Below are 12,654 nucleotides of genomic sequence, written 5' to 3' on the forward strand. Positions count from 1 at the left end.
GGGTTGTCTGAGTGGGCAGTTGAGAGTTGGGTTATACTCCCCCACTCCAGGCTGAGCCATATATGGTATAGAAATGCTGACTCACTGCCTGGAGGCTGTCAGGGTCTGGATGAAATAAAACAAGCTTAGATTAAATCCTGCCCAGACAGATTTGTTACCTGTCCATAAACATCTGGGCAATTTGGTGATACTGGCCCCAGGTGTTACTTGATGGGGTTATATTCCCCTTGAAAGAGGTGGTTTGTGGCTTTGCGGTTCCCTTGGAATCACAGCTCCAGCTTAAATAGCAGACTGAAGCCATGGCTAGAAAAGCCCTTGCCCAGTTCCACCTTGTACTGTACACTACTTACAGCTCCAACTGGACTAGGATGCCTGGTGACAGTAATTCACACCTTGATCACTACTTGCTGGACTGCTCTGATACATTCCATTTGGAGATGTCTTTGGAGATGCACCAATAGCTGCAGCTAGTGCACAGTATAGCAGCCAGATTGTTTATGAGTCAAACCCAATATTGGAGATGACACCAATGTTGTTCCTTATAATCCTTTGCAGTTTCTCTAGAGACAGATGTTATAACCATACATGCAGAACTTTTATAACATACTCCAATTTTGCCAGTAATTACCTTAAAGTTCTTCAAGGCTTCATCCAAGCTTCCATGATGATAAAACGTATTTCCCTTAAGTTGTATCGTCTGAACATGATTCTGATTAAGCATCAATGCCTTCTGAAAATTTTCCGTTGCAGCTTCAAAGTTACCAAGTTCTCTTATGTTTTTTTTATCGAGTAATAAGATAAAAAAGCAACAGTAAATTAGTACTTTCATTTAGTAAAATTTTTAAATGAGATTTATTAACATAGGGTTTAAAATAATCAGTATATTAGATAATTCAATCAGGCTGCAAATCTACATAGTTACCTAAGAGTAATTCCCATTTAATTCAATAGTGTTTACTTTGAGTGGAGTAACATACTATACTGTCAATTAAATATAAGTATACTAAAAACAAAAAAATCCAATAGGAAAATTTAAAAATATAAACCACATGGATTATATTATGTTGTAATCTTAATAAACCCCCACTTTCCCTTTAAATTATTAAAGGTAAGTTACAGCCTCGTGACATAAGGTTTGAACAACTAATTTTTGAGACATCTAGAAAGCCAGTACAATACACTCCTGCTCAAAAACTTTCCTTTCCACAAATCCAATTTCTGAATGCTTTATTATGTTTTATTTGCAGTATTCATATTTGATGGAGAAACATTGAAGTTAAGGGGATTTTGAAGCTGCTTACCGATAAGCCTGGCCCAAACTTTTGTAGGCATCTATGAAATCTGATTTCTGCTTCAGGGCTTCTTTAAATATTTCAATAGCTTCCTGTGAAAAGCATAACACTGAACTATTTCTATTTATTAAACTTACTTCTATTTACCTTTCAGAATACGTACATACATATTTGATGAAAGACTGGATAATGGCTTGCCCACAGGAATTATTAGGAAGGTTATAAGCCCTGTTATACACTACATATGAATTAGTGTTAATATAAAGCAAGAAGTTTCAAAAAGTTTGGTCTATTAGAACCTGTGTGCAAACCATATCATGCAAGTACTGTATTACAAGACTAGTATCTATCATGTAGTCTAGCAACCTCATAGTAAGCTTAACAAAGAACTAAAATTAGACAGGAGAAAACAGCCTAAGTGATAATAAAATCCCCCCCTCTTTTTTTTTGCCAAGATCTCCCTACAGACTTCTAAATTTATCTGTCAGAAATACTTTAATGATGTACCTCAGACACAAAAATAGGGATGAGAACATAACCTTTTTTTAAAAAAAATGGTACAACAAATCTCAAGGACAAGTTAAAATAATTATTGAACTTTCAGATGCCTTCCATCTTCATTCCCAACCATGCTGCAACTAATATAGTTAAATATAAAGCAGGACAGCATGGACTAATGAAGGCCTTTTGAAGCTCACTGAGTACAATGAAAAAAGTAAAATAGCATGCCGTTAATCAGCCTGTTCAATAACAGAAATTTCAGTGGTCTGTAAAAAGGAAAGATACTGATGACATTTCAATAAATCAGTCAAGAGAGAATCAAAATAGAAATAAAAGTCTATAGACCAACTTAAGTGGCAAATGAAAAGAACAATATTAAAATATTCCTATAAATGCTAACAACCATTCCTTTAACCTCAGATGAATTTACAAAGATGTATATAGATAGTAGTTTGGTATTAAACACTAGACAAGAGACATAGTTCAAGATCAGAATATATACGTGCAAACATGAGGTTCCAGGTTCAACCCTAGGATTTCCAAGACAAATGAACTCAAGGGACATTAGGAAAATACTTAGAAGAAACAAGAGTTGAGTTGATACATACACTAAGTCATTGTTTGTGTTAACCATGACTTGTTGAAAAAGTTGTTGTAATCTGGTTCATATGTAATACTAAGGCAAAGCCAAATAAGCCAAGTTAGCAATGATATGAAAACCCAGCCAATGACTTTTAGGGAAAAAAAAACAATGGACTGAATTAAGCACTGGTACAACTACATATAAAAACAGACCTCTGTCTGTCTGTCTGTCATATTTCTACCCCAACCATTCCCAGTCAAACCCACTGAAGTGATATAATTGTAACTTTATGCTTTTGTGCAAACTTAGGATAGGAATTCCATACCTTTAGAACCCCTCTGTGAAAAAAGGATAAACCTTTGTAAAGCATAACAATGGGCTGGTTTTTGTTTAGCTTGAGAGAGTCCTGAAAATCTTCATGGGCTGTTGCATAGTCCTATTGGAGAAAAATAGCTTTCATTGGACCAAGAAAAATGTTAGAACCAATCCAAAATAGACTGTGTAATACTCATATTATGACTTGCACAATATTATTAATTCTTAAAACAAAAGCGCAACTACCAACTGCACACCAACTAAGTGAAATTAAACTACATTTTCTTAATCGTTAAGACCACTGAATTCAGTAAGGCTTACTTCCAAGTACAAACCAGTGGAATGTAGTAGGAACTGCTTGTGAAAAAACATGCATAAGAATAGATTGTCCAACTTAATCCAATAAATGGGCTCAGGACAAAAAATAACAATCTGCACTTATAGCAATTACACTACAGTAATAACTAAGACAATTTGTGGGAATGACCTCACCTCAACTCCTACAGGTTCCAGCTATATTCCTTAAACTTTTGAAATAATAATACTGAGACCTAATTCATCAAGGTTTTTTTTAATCCAGAAACTGATATATCTCTGTCCTCCTTGTGTATAAATATGTAAGTAGACTTGAACATTTTAATAAAGAGGCAGAATATAAATGCCTTAAATAACCAAATAACTAAAATAGCAGTTTTTTAAAAGATGTCATAGCATTAAGCATTTTTTCTATACATTTTCTGCAGAAAGAGGGATTGGGTCGATTCTCCTAGCCTTCCTAACCCCATTTTTACAAGCAGGCTCCTCTGGAGCCTCCATGAGCTAGTGTAAGGAATGCCTAAGACCAAATAAAAGACTCAGACTCTAAATCAAGTTTAAGCTCTGGCTTTTATTTAGAATAGAATGCACACCAGTAAAAAGCTGAGAGTGAGAGAAGCGCGCCAAAAGTTGAATTAAATAGTCTTGCGCCAAACAGCGCTCCACCCCCACACTCCCTGGGTGTGCCCCACGAGTTCCATGGAGTGACAGGCCATCAAGACTTTATAGGTGAGAGGTCGTCCAGCCCCATTCGCCCCGGGCATCGCCCTGTTTATCTTCCTGCGAGGTAATGGTCCATTACCGGGCGATTAGACCTCGATATTCCTCGAAAGCCCAGACGCGCCCTTCCGAACCTCGCCCTGATCATTTCTTTGACAATGGTGTCAATGGTCGATTACCGGGCAATGAGACCTTGTTGTTCAATAGATCTCCCAAACCCGTTACCTTCTTTGTCCGGTTTATCGCCCGCACCTTTCCAGTCATTGACACGCATCCGCGCTTTGTCATGCGAGCCGTTACGATGTCGCAAACATCGCAATGGTGATCATGACAGCTAGTCTCATTGGAAGAGGTGGGTCATGGAAGGCAGGAGTAGAAATGCTGTCCTACTTCTTGAACAATGTCTAATATTATGTATGTCATAATATTGTTAATGTCTGGTTGTAGCAATAACTTTATACCAGGATGAGAATGATGATTCAAGCAGGGGCATCTCAAGGAAGGGGTTCAAATAAATAAAGAAGGTAGCTGCAGTTGCAGACCCCATGAAGGCCCCTGCGTTCAAGAGAGTCCCTGGAGGAGGATTCATTCCAAAAACAGACTGAGCCTAAAGTAAACTTTTCTTACATGTCTAGATGTTGTCTTCTTTCTTTCTTTTTGAGACTTAATGCTCCATATTGAAGTCGCTAGAAGGGACTGAAATCTTACCTCAGATATGAAGTAAAGAATACCTCTGTGTTGATAAAGTTGGGCTGAGGGTTTCAGTTGAATAGCTTTAGTGATATCAGCCAGTGCTTCACTAATTCGACCCAGAGATGACAGTATCTATAAATCCAAAATAACATTTTAGCCTAGCAAGGAATGGTAGTTGGACTTAATCATGAAGTACCTTTCTGGACACTGAAAAATGGAGCCAACAAGAAATAGTTAATGCCACCTCTTCTAGCTAGAAGGTAGGGCTTAAGACTTCCTTCTGACCCAGGGAGGAACCTCCTCCCTTCAGTCTTCAACCTTACCAGGAAAAACTAGTAGATTATCTCTAGGTTCCATCTTAAGGGTGAAACAAACATCCAAAAAAGGGAAGAAAAAATAAATGAGATTTGAAAGAGCCAGCATTACAAATATCAGGTGATCAAATGAAGCAACTCTGGCAAACACCATCTCATTGATCAGCTTGCCAGAAACAGGTCTCAGCCATGAGGCCATGTGGTATTGGAAGATCACTCATCTGGGGACAGAGAGCGGCCAAATACCTGAACAAAACTGGGAGCAACCAAGGAGCGACAGACTCCAGAAGCACCTGAATAAAGTAGAGGAGGTCGTCATCATCATCATCATCGAGCGCTTCCACATAATGGCCAAATGGGACATTTTCCTCCTCCATTAGAGGTCACTAGTCCAATCCTCTGCTCAGTGCAGGATCCACTAGAACATCTCTGATAGATGACCATCCAGACTCTGTTTGAAGACCTCTAGTGAGGGGGAACTCTCTACTTAAAGTGACAGCCAGTTCCACTGGCTGACAGTTTATACAGTCAGGAAGTTCCTCCTGATGTGTAGCCAGAGCTTCCTTCCTTGTAGTTTTAACCCAGTGGTTCTGGTCCATTCCCTTTTCTGTGTGACAACCTTTCATGGTTATGAAGACTGCTATCATATCTCTCCTCAGTCATTTTTTCTGCAGGCTGGATATATCCACATTCTTTAACTGCTCCTCACAGGGTTTGGCTTCCAGACACTTCACCATCTTGGTAACCCTTCTCTGAAGTTGCTCCAAAAACCCAAGAGACAGGTTTCTGTCTTTTTGGAAATTGGTGTGATATACCCATATAAGAGGCATTCTCTTGTGTGTTTTCCCTTCTTTTGGTAGTGCCAAACAAAAATAGGACCTGAAGAACTATCCTAAATCTCAGATTTCTGAACAAGTATATCAGGCACTGAGTCTTGAGAATGGAGACATGTAAGTCTACTTTCTCACCTCAGTTAGACCTCTCAGAGGCCTACCTGCACATTGCAATCAGGCCTTCTTATTGAAGATACCTTAGATACACATCTGTGAGCAATCAGTTCCAGGATCAAATAATTAAATACTGTGTTTGCTAATATTGTTCTTCCATACCCCATATGTTCTTGCCAGTGGCAAGTTTTTGTTTTTGTTTTTGCCATGTAGTGAATCTATATACTACTAAAACTCTCATTGTGTTTATCTGTTTATACCCACAGGTTAGCCCAAACGGTGCATTATACTGCAACAATTTTTCAATCAAGGTACCTAAAATCCTCTAACTTAAAGAATGCATTAAAAAAATCTGAGACTCATTACTCCAGTGGAATTGAAATTTCCAGGATGTTCAGACCAGTTTTATTCGCAAAGTTGTGGCTGCTGCAGTGTCCCTGCAGTCACATGATCATGATTTCCGACAGTCCCTGCCAGCTTCTCACAAGCAAAGTCAACGGGGAAGCCAGCAAGAAGTAAGAAGTCGCTCCCGCTCCCAGTGCTTTTTTGCCCACCTGTGGTCATTCTGTTTGTTTAGGTAAGTAAATATTGACTTACCGTTGAAATTCGTTTGCCACTACTATTATTTTTCTATTTATGATATATACTCTTCTTAGATGATCATGGGACCATCCAGCATTGAGGTAAAAAAAAAATACGGTTGGCCTAAAATTTAATGTTCATCCTGGTCACAACAGACTGCACTACCTCCCTCTCAAAGAATGACCCAATGGGTCACAGGGTTATCTAGTTATTCAATAAACAAGATGTTGAACTACACTTAGTTAATCCATGTGACTGAAGGGAAAGAGTTTTCTTCATGGACTTAAGATCTGCCTGCTAGTTGGAAGAGGTGATGTTAACCCTTTGCTGTCAGTTCCATCTTTGGTCGCCAAGAAAACAGAAGTAATGTTCAAATAATACTGTGCAGTGAAGAGATAGATATTATTTTCCTTTCTAAAACAAGGCTGTTTACTTATTTCCCCTTCTAAAAGAAGGCTATTTACTGTTAGACAGTTAGTGATTTGGGAAGAAAAAGGATCTTGGGGCTATATTGAAATGGTGCATTTATTTAAAATATTCCAAGCCCATGTGTACAAATATTATAAAAAATGCTGCATTTGTCACACACAACTTCATATACACAGACACATAAAAAGAATAAATTATATTTACATGCTCTTTGAAGGCTGGTTTGTTTACACAATAATTCTAATTAAACTGTTTCCAGAACACAGTTTTGATATAATCAAAGTATTAGATAGATGAAAGTATTTCTATTTACTCAGATTTCTTAATAAGGGCAGTGGGCAGGCCACTCCTGCCTGCTAGAGCCCAAGTACATTCTCACCCCTGACAATCACCCCCTCCCCACCAACAAATTGTCAGTACTGCACAATTTCAGAGTTTCTACTCCAAATCAATTAGTCTTTCAGGCTTTCTTTCACAGCAACAGCACTGCTTATCAAATGCTCTTTCTCCTCTCTATGATTTATCATGCCATCTTGGTTCTACCTTATTACACATGCAGCATTCTTCATAGACTAAGCCAAGCAGAATGTCCAGGAAGGACTCTCTGCCTTATTCGTCCAGCTCCATTTAGAATTGCTCCTTTGAGCTACTTAAAGATGCATCTATTTGTTAGTCAGATTTTATGTTGTATTTTACAATATTGAGCAAACAAAGGTTCTTGATGACAAACCTAAAGAGTTTCCTTCTTTACAGGATAGCATCATGATTCCTGTTTCATATTTTAACAAGAAAGACCAAGAAGTCTACTCTGGTGCTCCAGCAGTCTGGAAGTCCCTTATTTATTTTTTTATATATTAATCAAATTTGTAAGGCCAACCATCTATCCAACAATACTCTGGGCGGCGAACATACCATATAAAAGATCAACAACAATGGGTTGTTGAGGCCCACTCATTAAAAACACAAAATACCTACACAGTACATCCATGTCAAAGCTCCCAAACTAACAGCCTGGCAACAGTGCCTAGGGAAAAAGTCAGGTCTTCACAGCCTTCCAAAAGGCCAACAAGCTGGGGTTCTCAACAAGAAAGGGCCTGTTTTCTAGGACCCACCAGGTGACACTACCTCACCAAGACGACCCAGAGCATGCCCACTCTGCCAGATCTGGTGGATGGGCAGAAACTATTGAGGAGAGGCAAAGTCCCACAAGTAACCTAGCTCCATCTTTAATAACAGTACCACACCTCCACCAACACTGGCAGGGCAAGCTACTGTATATAAACAGGGAGCAAACCCCACACTCATTAGCACTGATCATGTTACCTAGTCAGCTAATGAAACGTCTGCAAGCAAACAACCAAGCTCAGAGAGCACCAAGGACTCCACAGCATTGATAATTGTATAAAGTACTCTATAACAAAGTTTAATAAACACTATGTGTTACCCTTAGAATTATATAGATGGCATAAAATGCATATAGTAGTTACATTGCATTTAAGACAATAATTTTCAACAATAAAGAACTTTCAATAATTTAAAAACGAGGAAAAATATAGACATCAAAGAGTATTTTAAAAGGGGAAAAGTACCTCTGCTCGCTGTTCAAACACTTCAGGATGATCTGGTGCCAGACTAATTACTTTATTTAGTTCAAACAAAGCAAGCTCTGCATTTTTAATACCCTGGGAAATAATGGATGTAAGCTTTAGTATATTTAGTTTAATTAAAGTGAAGTTAGGTTCACAGGGTTTAGAATGAACAATACCAAAGGCATCAAACCAACCACTTTCATATGGACTGTTTTATACGTGCTAAGAGAAGGGAACTTTTGATACGACAAATACAGCTCTATGACTTGTTGAAATACTTCTTTTTCATGTTCATCCTCAACAATATTTTGAAGATGAAAGTAGTGTGGCTTCCATCTAAGTCTTTGGTTACAGGACTAGAGTTTCTTAGCTCACTGGGTGATTTCCAGCAGAACTTCCATGTACACCTTGAAATCAGAAGCTGAGGTGAAGAATGATTTTGGTTTTGCTAAAAGCACAGAATAATCCATTTTGAGCTTGAAACATTCTGAATTCACAAGGGTTTGCACACTTCCAAGATAAAAATATGACAAATAAATAAATAAATAAAGCACTGTAATTATTGTCCGCTGCTTCAAATACGTTAAGTACTCACATGTTGCCTTTTCTTTCCATATGCTATCCCTTGCCCATAAATTGCACTGATGAGCTCTGGTTGTTCCTATGCAGAGCAAAGTCAAGTGATCTTTAGAATACTGTAATGCATATGTTTTAACAGCAAATTCCACAACTAAGAAGGCCATAATGTTTAACACAAACTGGAAAAAAAAAGAACACCCATGATATCTGCACTTAGGGGTTGATGCATGTGGCTTTTGCAACTTTTGCTCACATCGTTACATTTAGCTTTGATTTTAAAGGCCTTCATAACAGCTTTTTATTTGCATAACTTTCCTGTCTATTAATATAATAATAAATAATAAGACAATAATAAACTATTATATTTACAGCTTTTAATGATTTAAGTAACCTTGTAAATTCTAGGAAACTCTGGTTACTGGACAGATTGCAGGTAGTCCTCACTTAACGACTGTCCTGATTAGCAACAGTTCAAAGTTACAACAGCACTGAAAAAGTAACTTTGCAATTGATCCTTGCACTTACAACTGTTGCAGCATCCCCGTGGTCACATAATTGAGATTTGGGCACTTCGCAACCAGAGGGTGTTTACAACCATCGCAGCATCCCACGGTCACGTGATCACTATTTGCGAGCTTCACAGCCGGCTTCTGACAAGCAAAGACAATGGAGAAGCCAGCAGTAAAATCACAAATTGCAGTCACGTGATGTCTCACTTAATGACTGCAGGTGATCTGCTTGATAACCACAGTGGCAGTGAGGTTATAGGTCCATCGCAATTACATAGTTCTCACTTAACGACCACATTGCTTAGAGACAGAGTTGTGGGTTCCGATTGTGGTTATTAAGCGAGGACTACCTGTAGTCCATCTCAAGTCTCTTGCAATCAACTAATCAAAGCTGCTTCACAGCTGGGGGGGACTGTGATTTTCATTCCAGCAGAGACATTATATGCATGGATGTGCATATACCAAACCACCATCTACCACTGCATGCAACCCTTGATACCCCAACTGGCTGTATACTCCTAGTGTAAAAAAAAAATGTATTTTCATATATGGCAGTTTCCAAGACATCTACTTATACAAAAGGACTTTGCTTCACTTTTTCCTAAATTTGAAATGCCCTGTAATTCCAAATAAATCTTCAAAACCTACTCCAGAGGATACGTGGAGACTTCAATTCCACAAGTGAAAACTGCTTTCACCTACAGAAAGATGTCACTGGATTTCACCCATAGAAATTATTTCCTATAATTTTCTTTGAGCCATATTTTCTCTGACTGAATACAAGCAGCTCCACAATGTCTTCTGCCCAAATATGGGAATACATTATATTTTAAGTGCTAATTCAATCCTAAAAGCCTGTTTTCTATATTAAGTTTATATTACCCTCTGTCACTCTTCCCCAACGAAGAAGGTGCCTTTTTGGGGAAACTCTTTTACTAAAGTTTAATAAAAATGTAAAAAAGATGTTACCTGAAGCATTGTTGAAAAGTGTTGTATTGCTTCCTCATATTGGCCATTGCCAATCAATACATAAGCAATAGCTGCCAAAATAATGTTTTAGGTTATTAAATTTCTGTAAATTACACATTTGGCATATATATAAGGATTGCTGAAAATCACACAAGGAACTGTACTGTAAATCCTGAAAACCAGATATTTGGGATGACCCAATTTCCTGATCAAATACTATTATACAACACTCAGTAAATATACTAATCCCAGTTACCTAAATAGAATGCCATCTTGCAAGTAAAATATCAATGCATTGCTTGCATAAGACTTACTACCAATCAATGAAGATATTAATGAACTACACGGGGCAGTATTTTAGCTCATGCCACGCTTGAATATATCATACACGGGAACCCACCTCCTTCAGCTGCGGTGATCTACAGGGTTTGTTCATCATTCCTTGTGGCTCAGTTCACTTACAAATGAAACCAACTTAGAAAATACTGATATTGCATCTTACCTAATTCTTCATTTGTATAGTCATCATCTGTAGCAAATGGAATTTTTTTCCCTTTGGCAAGTGTTTTTGCTTGGCTCTGCAAAAAATGTTTTAATGCATTAAATTAACAACTCTAAAGCAAACATTATAGAACAATTAAACTGAAGTTATACTGCAAGTTGTTTTCAGCATTCTTCTTCCTGAACACAAATAATAAACCTACCAAAAGTTTTTCTGTAGTGCAAGAAAGCAGAGGTTCACAAGATGAAGACCCTTGTAGTTCACAGTCTGAATCATGAAAGTGCAAAAATGATGAGTCTAAAATGGAAATATTGTTACTGTTAATTGGTACATTCACCTCAGAAAGTTAAGGGGAATTTAAATAAAGAGAGTGGTGATGTTTAGACATGGAAAGAGCATTTCTAGATCAATTGTTCCAATACTGGATAATGTCCTAATTATAAGTTTATCACAGTAGATTGGCTCTAGGGAAGAACTAACTAACTTACTATCATCCCCACACAAATCTTTAAAATATTCATTTCAACATTCACTCACTTCACTTCCGAATCATTTCCCCTTTTTATTTTTAATTTCATTCACTCCTTGCTTAGTCCCCTTAACATACTTCAAAATACTCTTTTTTTTTATTTCCATCAAAATTGCTCTGTATTTTCTCAGCCTCTTTTAACCTTAACTATTCCTTGTTCTCTGACCACATTCTTTGCAACTAACTCTTTCTCTATATATATATGTATATTATCCAACATATTTCTCTCACCCTCATTTTTGCAGCAATCTATTATTATATGACTGTTTTCCTTTCACAGCCCTCTCCACTTCATACTTCCAATTATTGTTTTTCATACATCCAATTACATTAACTCCACACACTTCTGCAGCTCTCCATAACCAAAATTCTTTTTGCTGCTCCAACTTCCAAATCCTCTTTCCTTAAGCCCATTTCATTCTGTTGGAAAGAGTAATTAGTAATACTTTTTCATAAAGGCCCCATTTTCTGTTCCTGCAATTGCCTGGCTTTTATTCATGTTTCTTTCATTTCTTTTCTTCCAAAGATTTACTCTTGGAAAAAAAATTAAAAAATAAAGTTCTGTCCCACATTCAGACCCTCCTCACCACTGTGTCCCTCATAAATTATCTCTATCTTTCATCATAAACAATCAATAATGCTTTTAGTTTTATATTCAGTCTTTTGCCATGTATATGTATGAATAAGCAAATCACATACAGTATTCAGAACAGTTTTTCTAAGGAGATTATCATTTTCATTCATTCTTGGGTCGCTGAATGGACCGATCACTTTTTCTGTTCTCTCTCATCCTGGTCTCCGTCATCCATTCATGACTCCTAACAGAATACCTTTGTCCTCTGATCACATTCATTCAGAATGGTGTACAATTTTTAAAAAAAACTCATCTCTGGTCCTTCCATTATCATCATTCATTAAAGAATAACATGGAACTATCAGCATCCTAGCCCCATCCTAAAGGGGACAATCAAGGAGCAAGAATCACATAGACTTCAACCTCCAGCCCTCTTCTATTAATGAATTCATTGGGGTGTAGTTTCTTTTAAAAATTTGCATCTCTTCTTTTTCTTTCTTTTGCAACCTGGACTGAGCTGCCATTTATGAAATAAGTTACTAACAAACTCCTCTCCCATCTGTTGAATGTTATGTCTAGAGTTCCTCCCATTTCTTTCTCAACCTCTTCACAATCTCTCATACCTCACTGGACTACAGTAGCTAGAGAAAGGCCTAGGGAAGGATCTTAGGAGCCTGGTAAATCAACACAGAAAGCAATTCTCCTTTAGATT

General features: G+C 37.6%; 1 protein-coding gene across 4 annotated transcripts in view; it reads right to left on the reverse strand.

Annotated features, from left to right (window-relative positions):
• Nucleotides 1-12,654, reverse strand: part of TTC13 (tetratricopeptide repeat domain 13) — a 33,399-nt gene that overhangs the window by 19,402 nt on the left and 1,343 nt on the right. For all 4 annotated transcript variants that reach the window (XR_010068211.1, XM_063307150.1, XM_063307138.1 and 1 more), the window contains exons 2-10: nucleotides 11,042-11,136; nucleotides 10,840-10,915; nucleotides 10,338-10,408; nucleotides 8,876-8,941; nucleotides 8,281-8,373; nucleotides 4,435-4,551; nucleotides 2,702-2,812; nucleotides 1,302-1,384; nucleotides 629-770 (exon numbers count right to left, since the gene is read on the reverse strand). Coding sequence is in view for 3 of the 4 variants with exons in the window: in XM_063307150.1 (XP_063163220.1) it covers nucleotides 629-770; nucleotides 1,302-1,384; nucleotides 2,702-2,812; nucleotides 4,435-4,551; nucleotides 8,281-8,373; nucleotides 8,876-8,941; nucleotides 10,338-10,408; nucleotides 10,840-10,915; nucleotides 11,042-11,136 (854 nt within the window). In the remaining variant the exon portion in view is untranslated. The remainder of the gene's footprint in view (nucleotides 1-628; nucleotides 771-1,301; nucleotides 1,385-2,701; nucleotides 2,813-4,434; nucleotides 4,552-8,280; nucleotides 8,374-8,875; nucleotides 8,942-10,337; nucleotides 10,409-10,839; nucleotides 10,916-11,041; nucleotides 11,137-12,654) is intronic.

This window comes from Candoia aspera, chromosome 1 (assembly GCF_035149785.1).
Source record: "Candoia aspera isolate rCanAsp1 chromosome 1, rCanAsp1.hap2, whole genome shotgun sequence".
NCBI lineage: Eukaryota > Metazoa > Chordata > Lepidosauria > Squamata > Boidae > Candoia > Candoia aspera.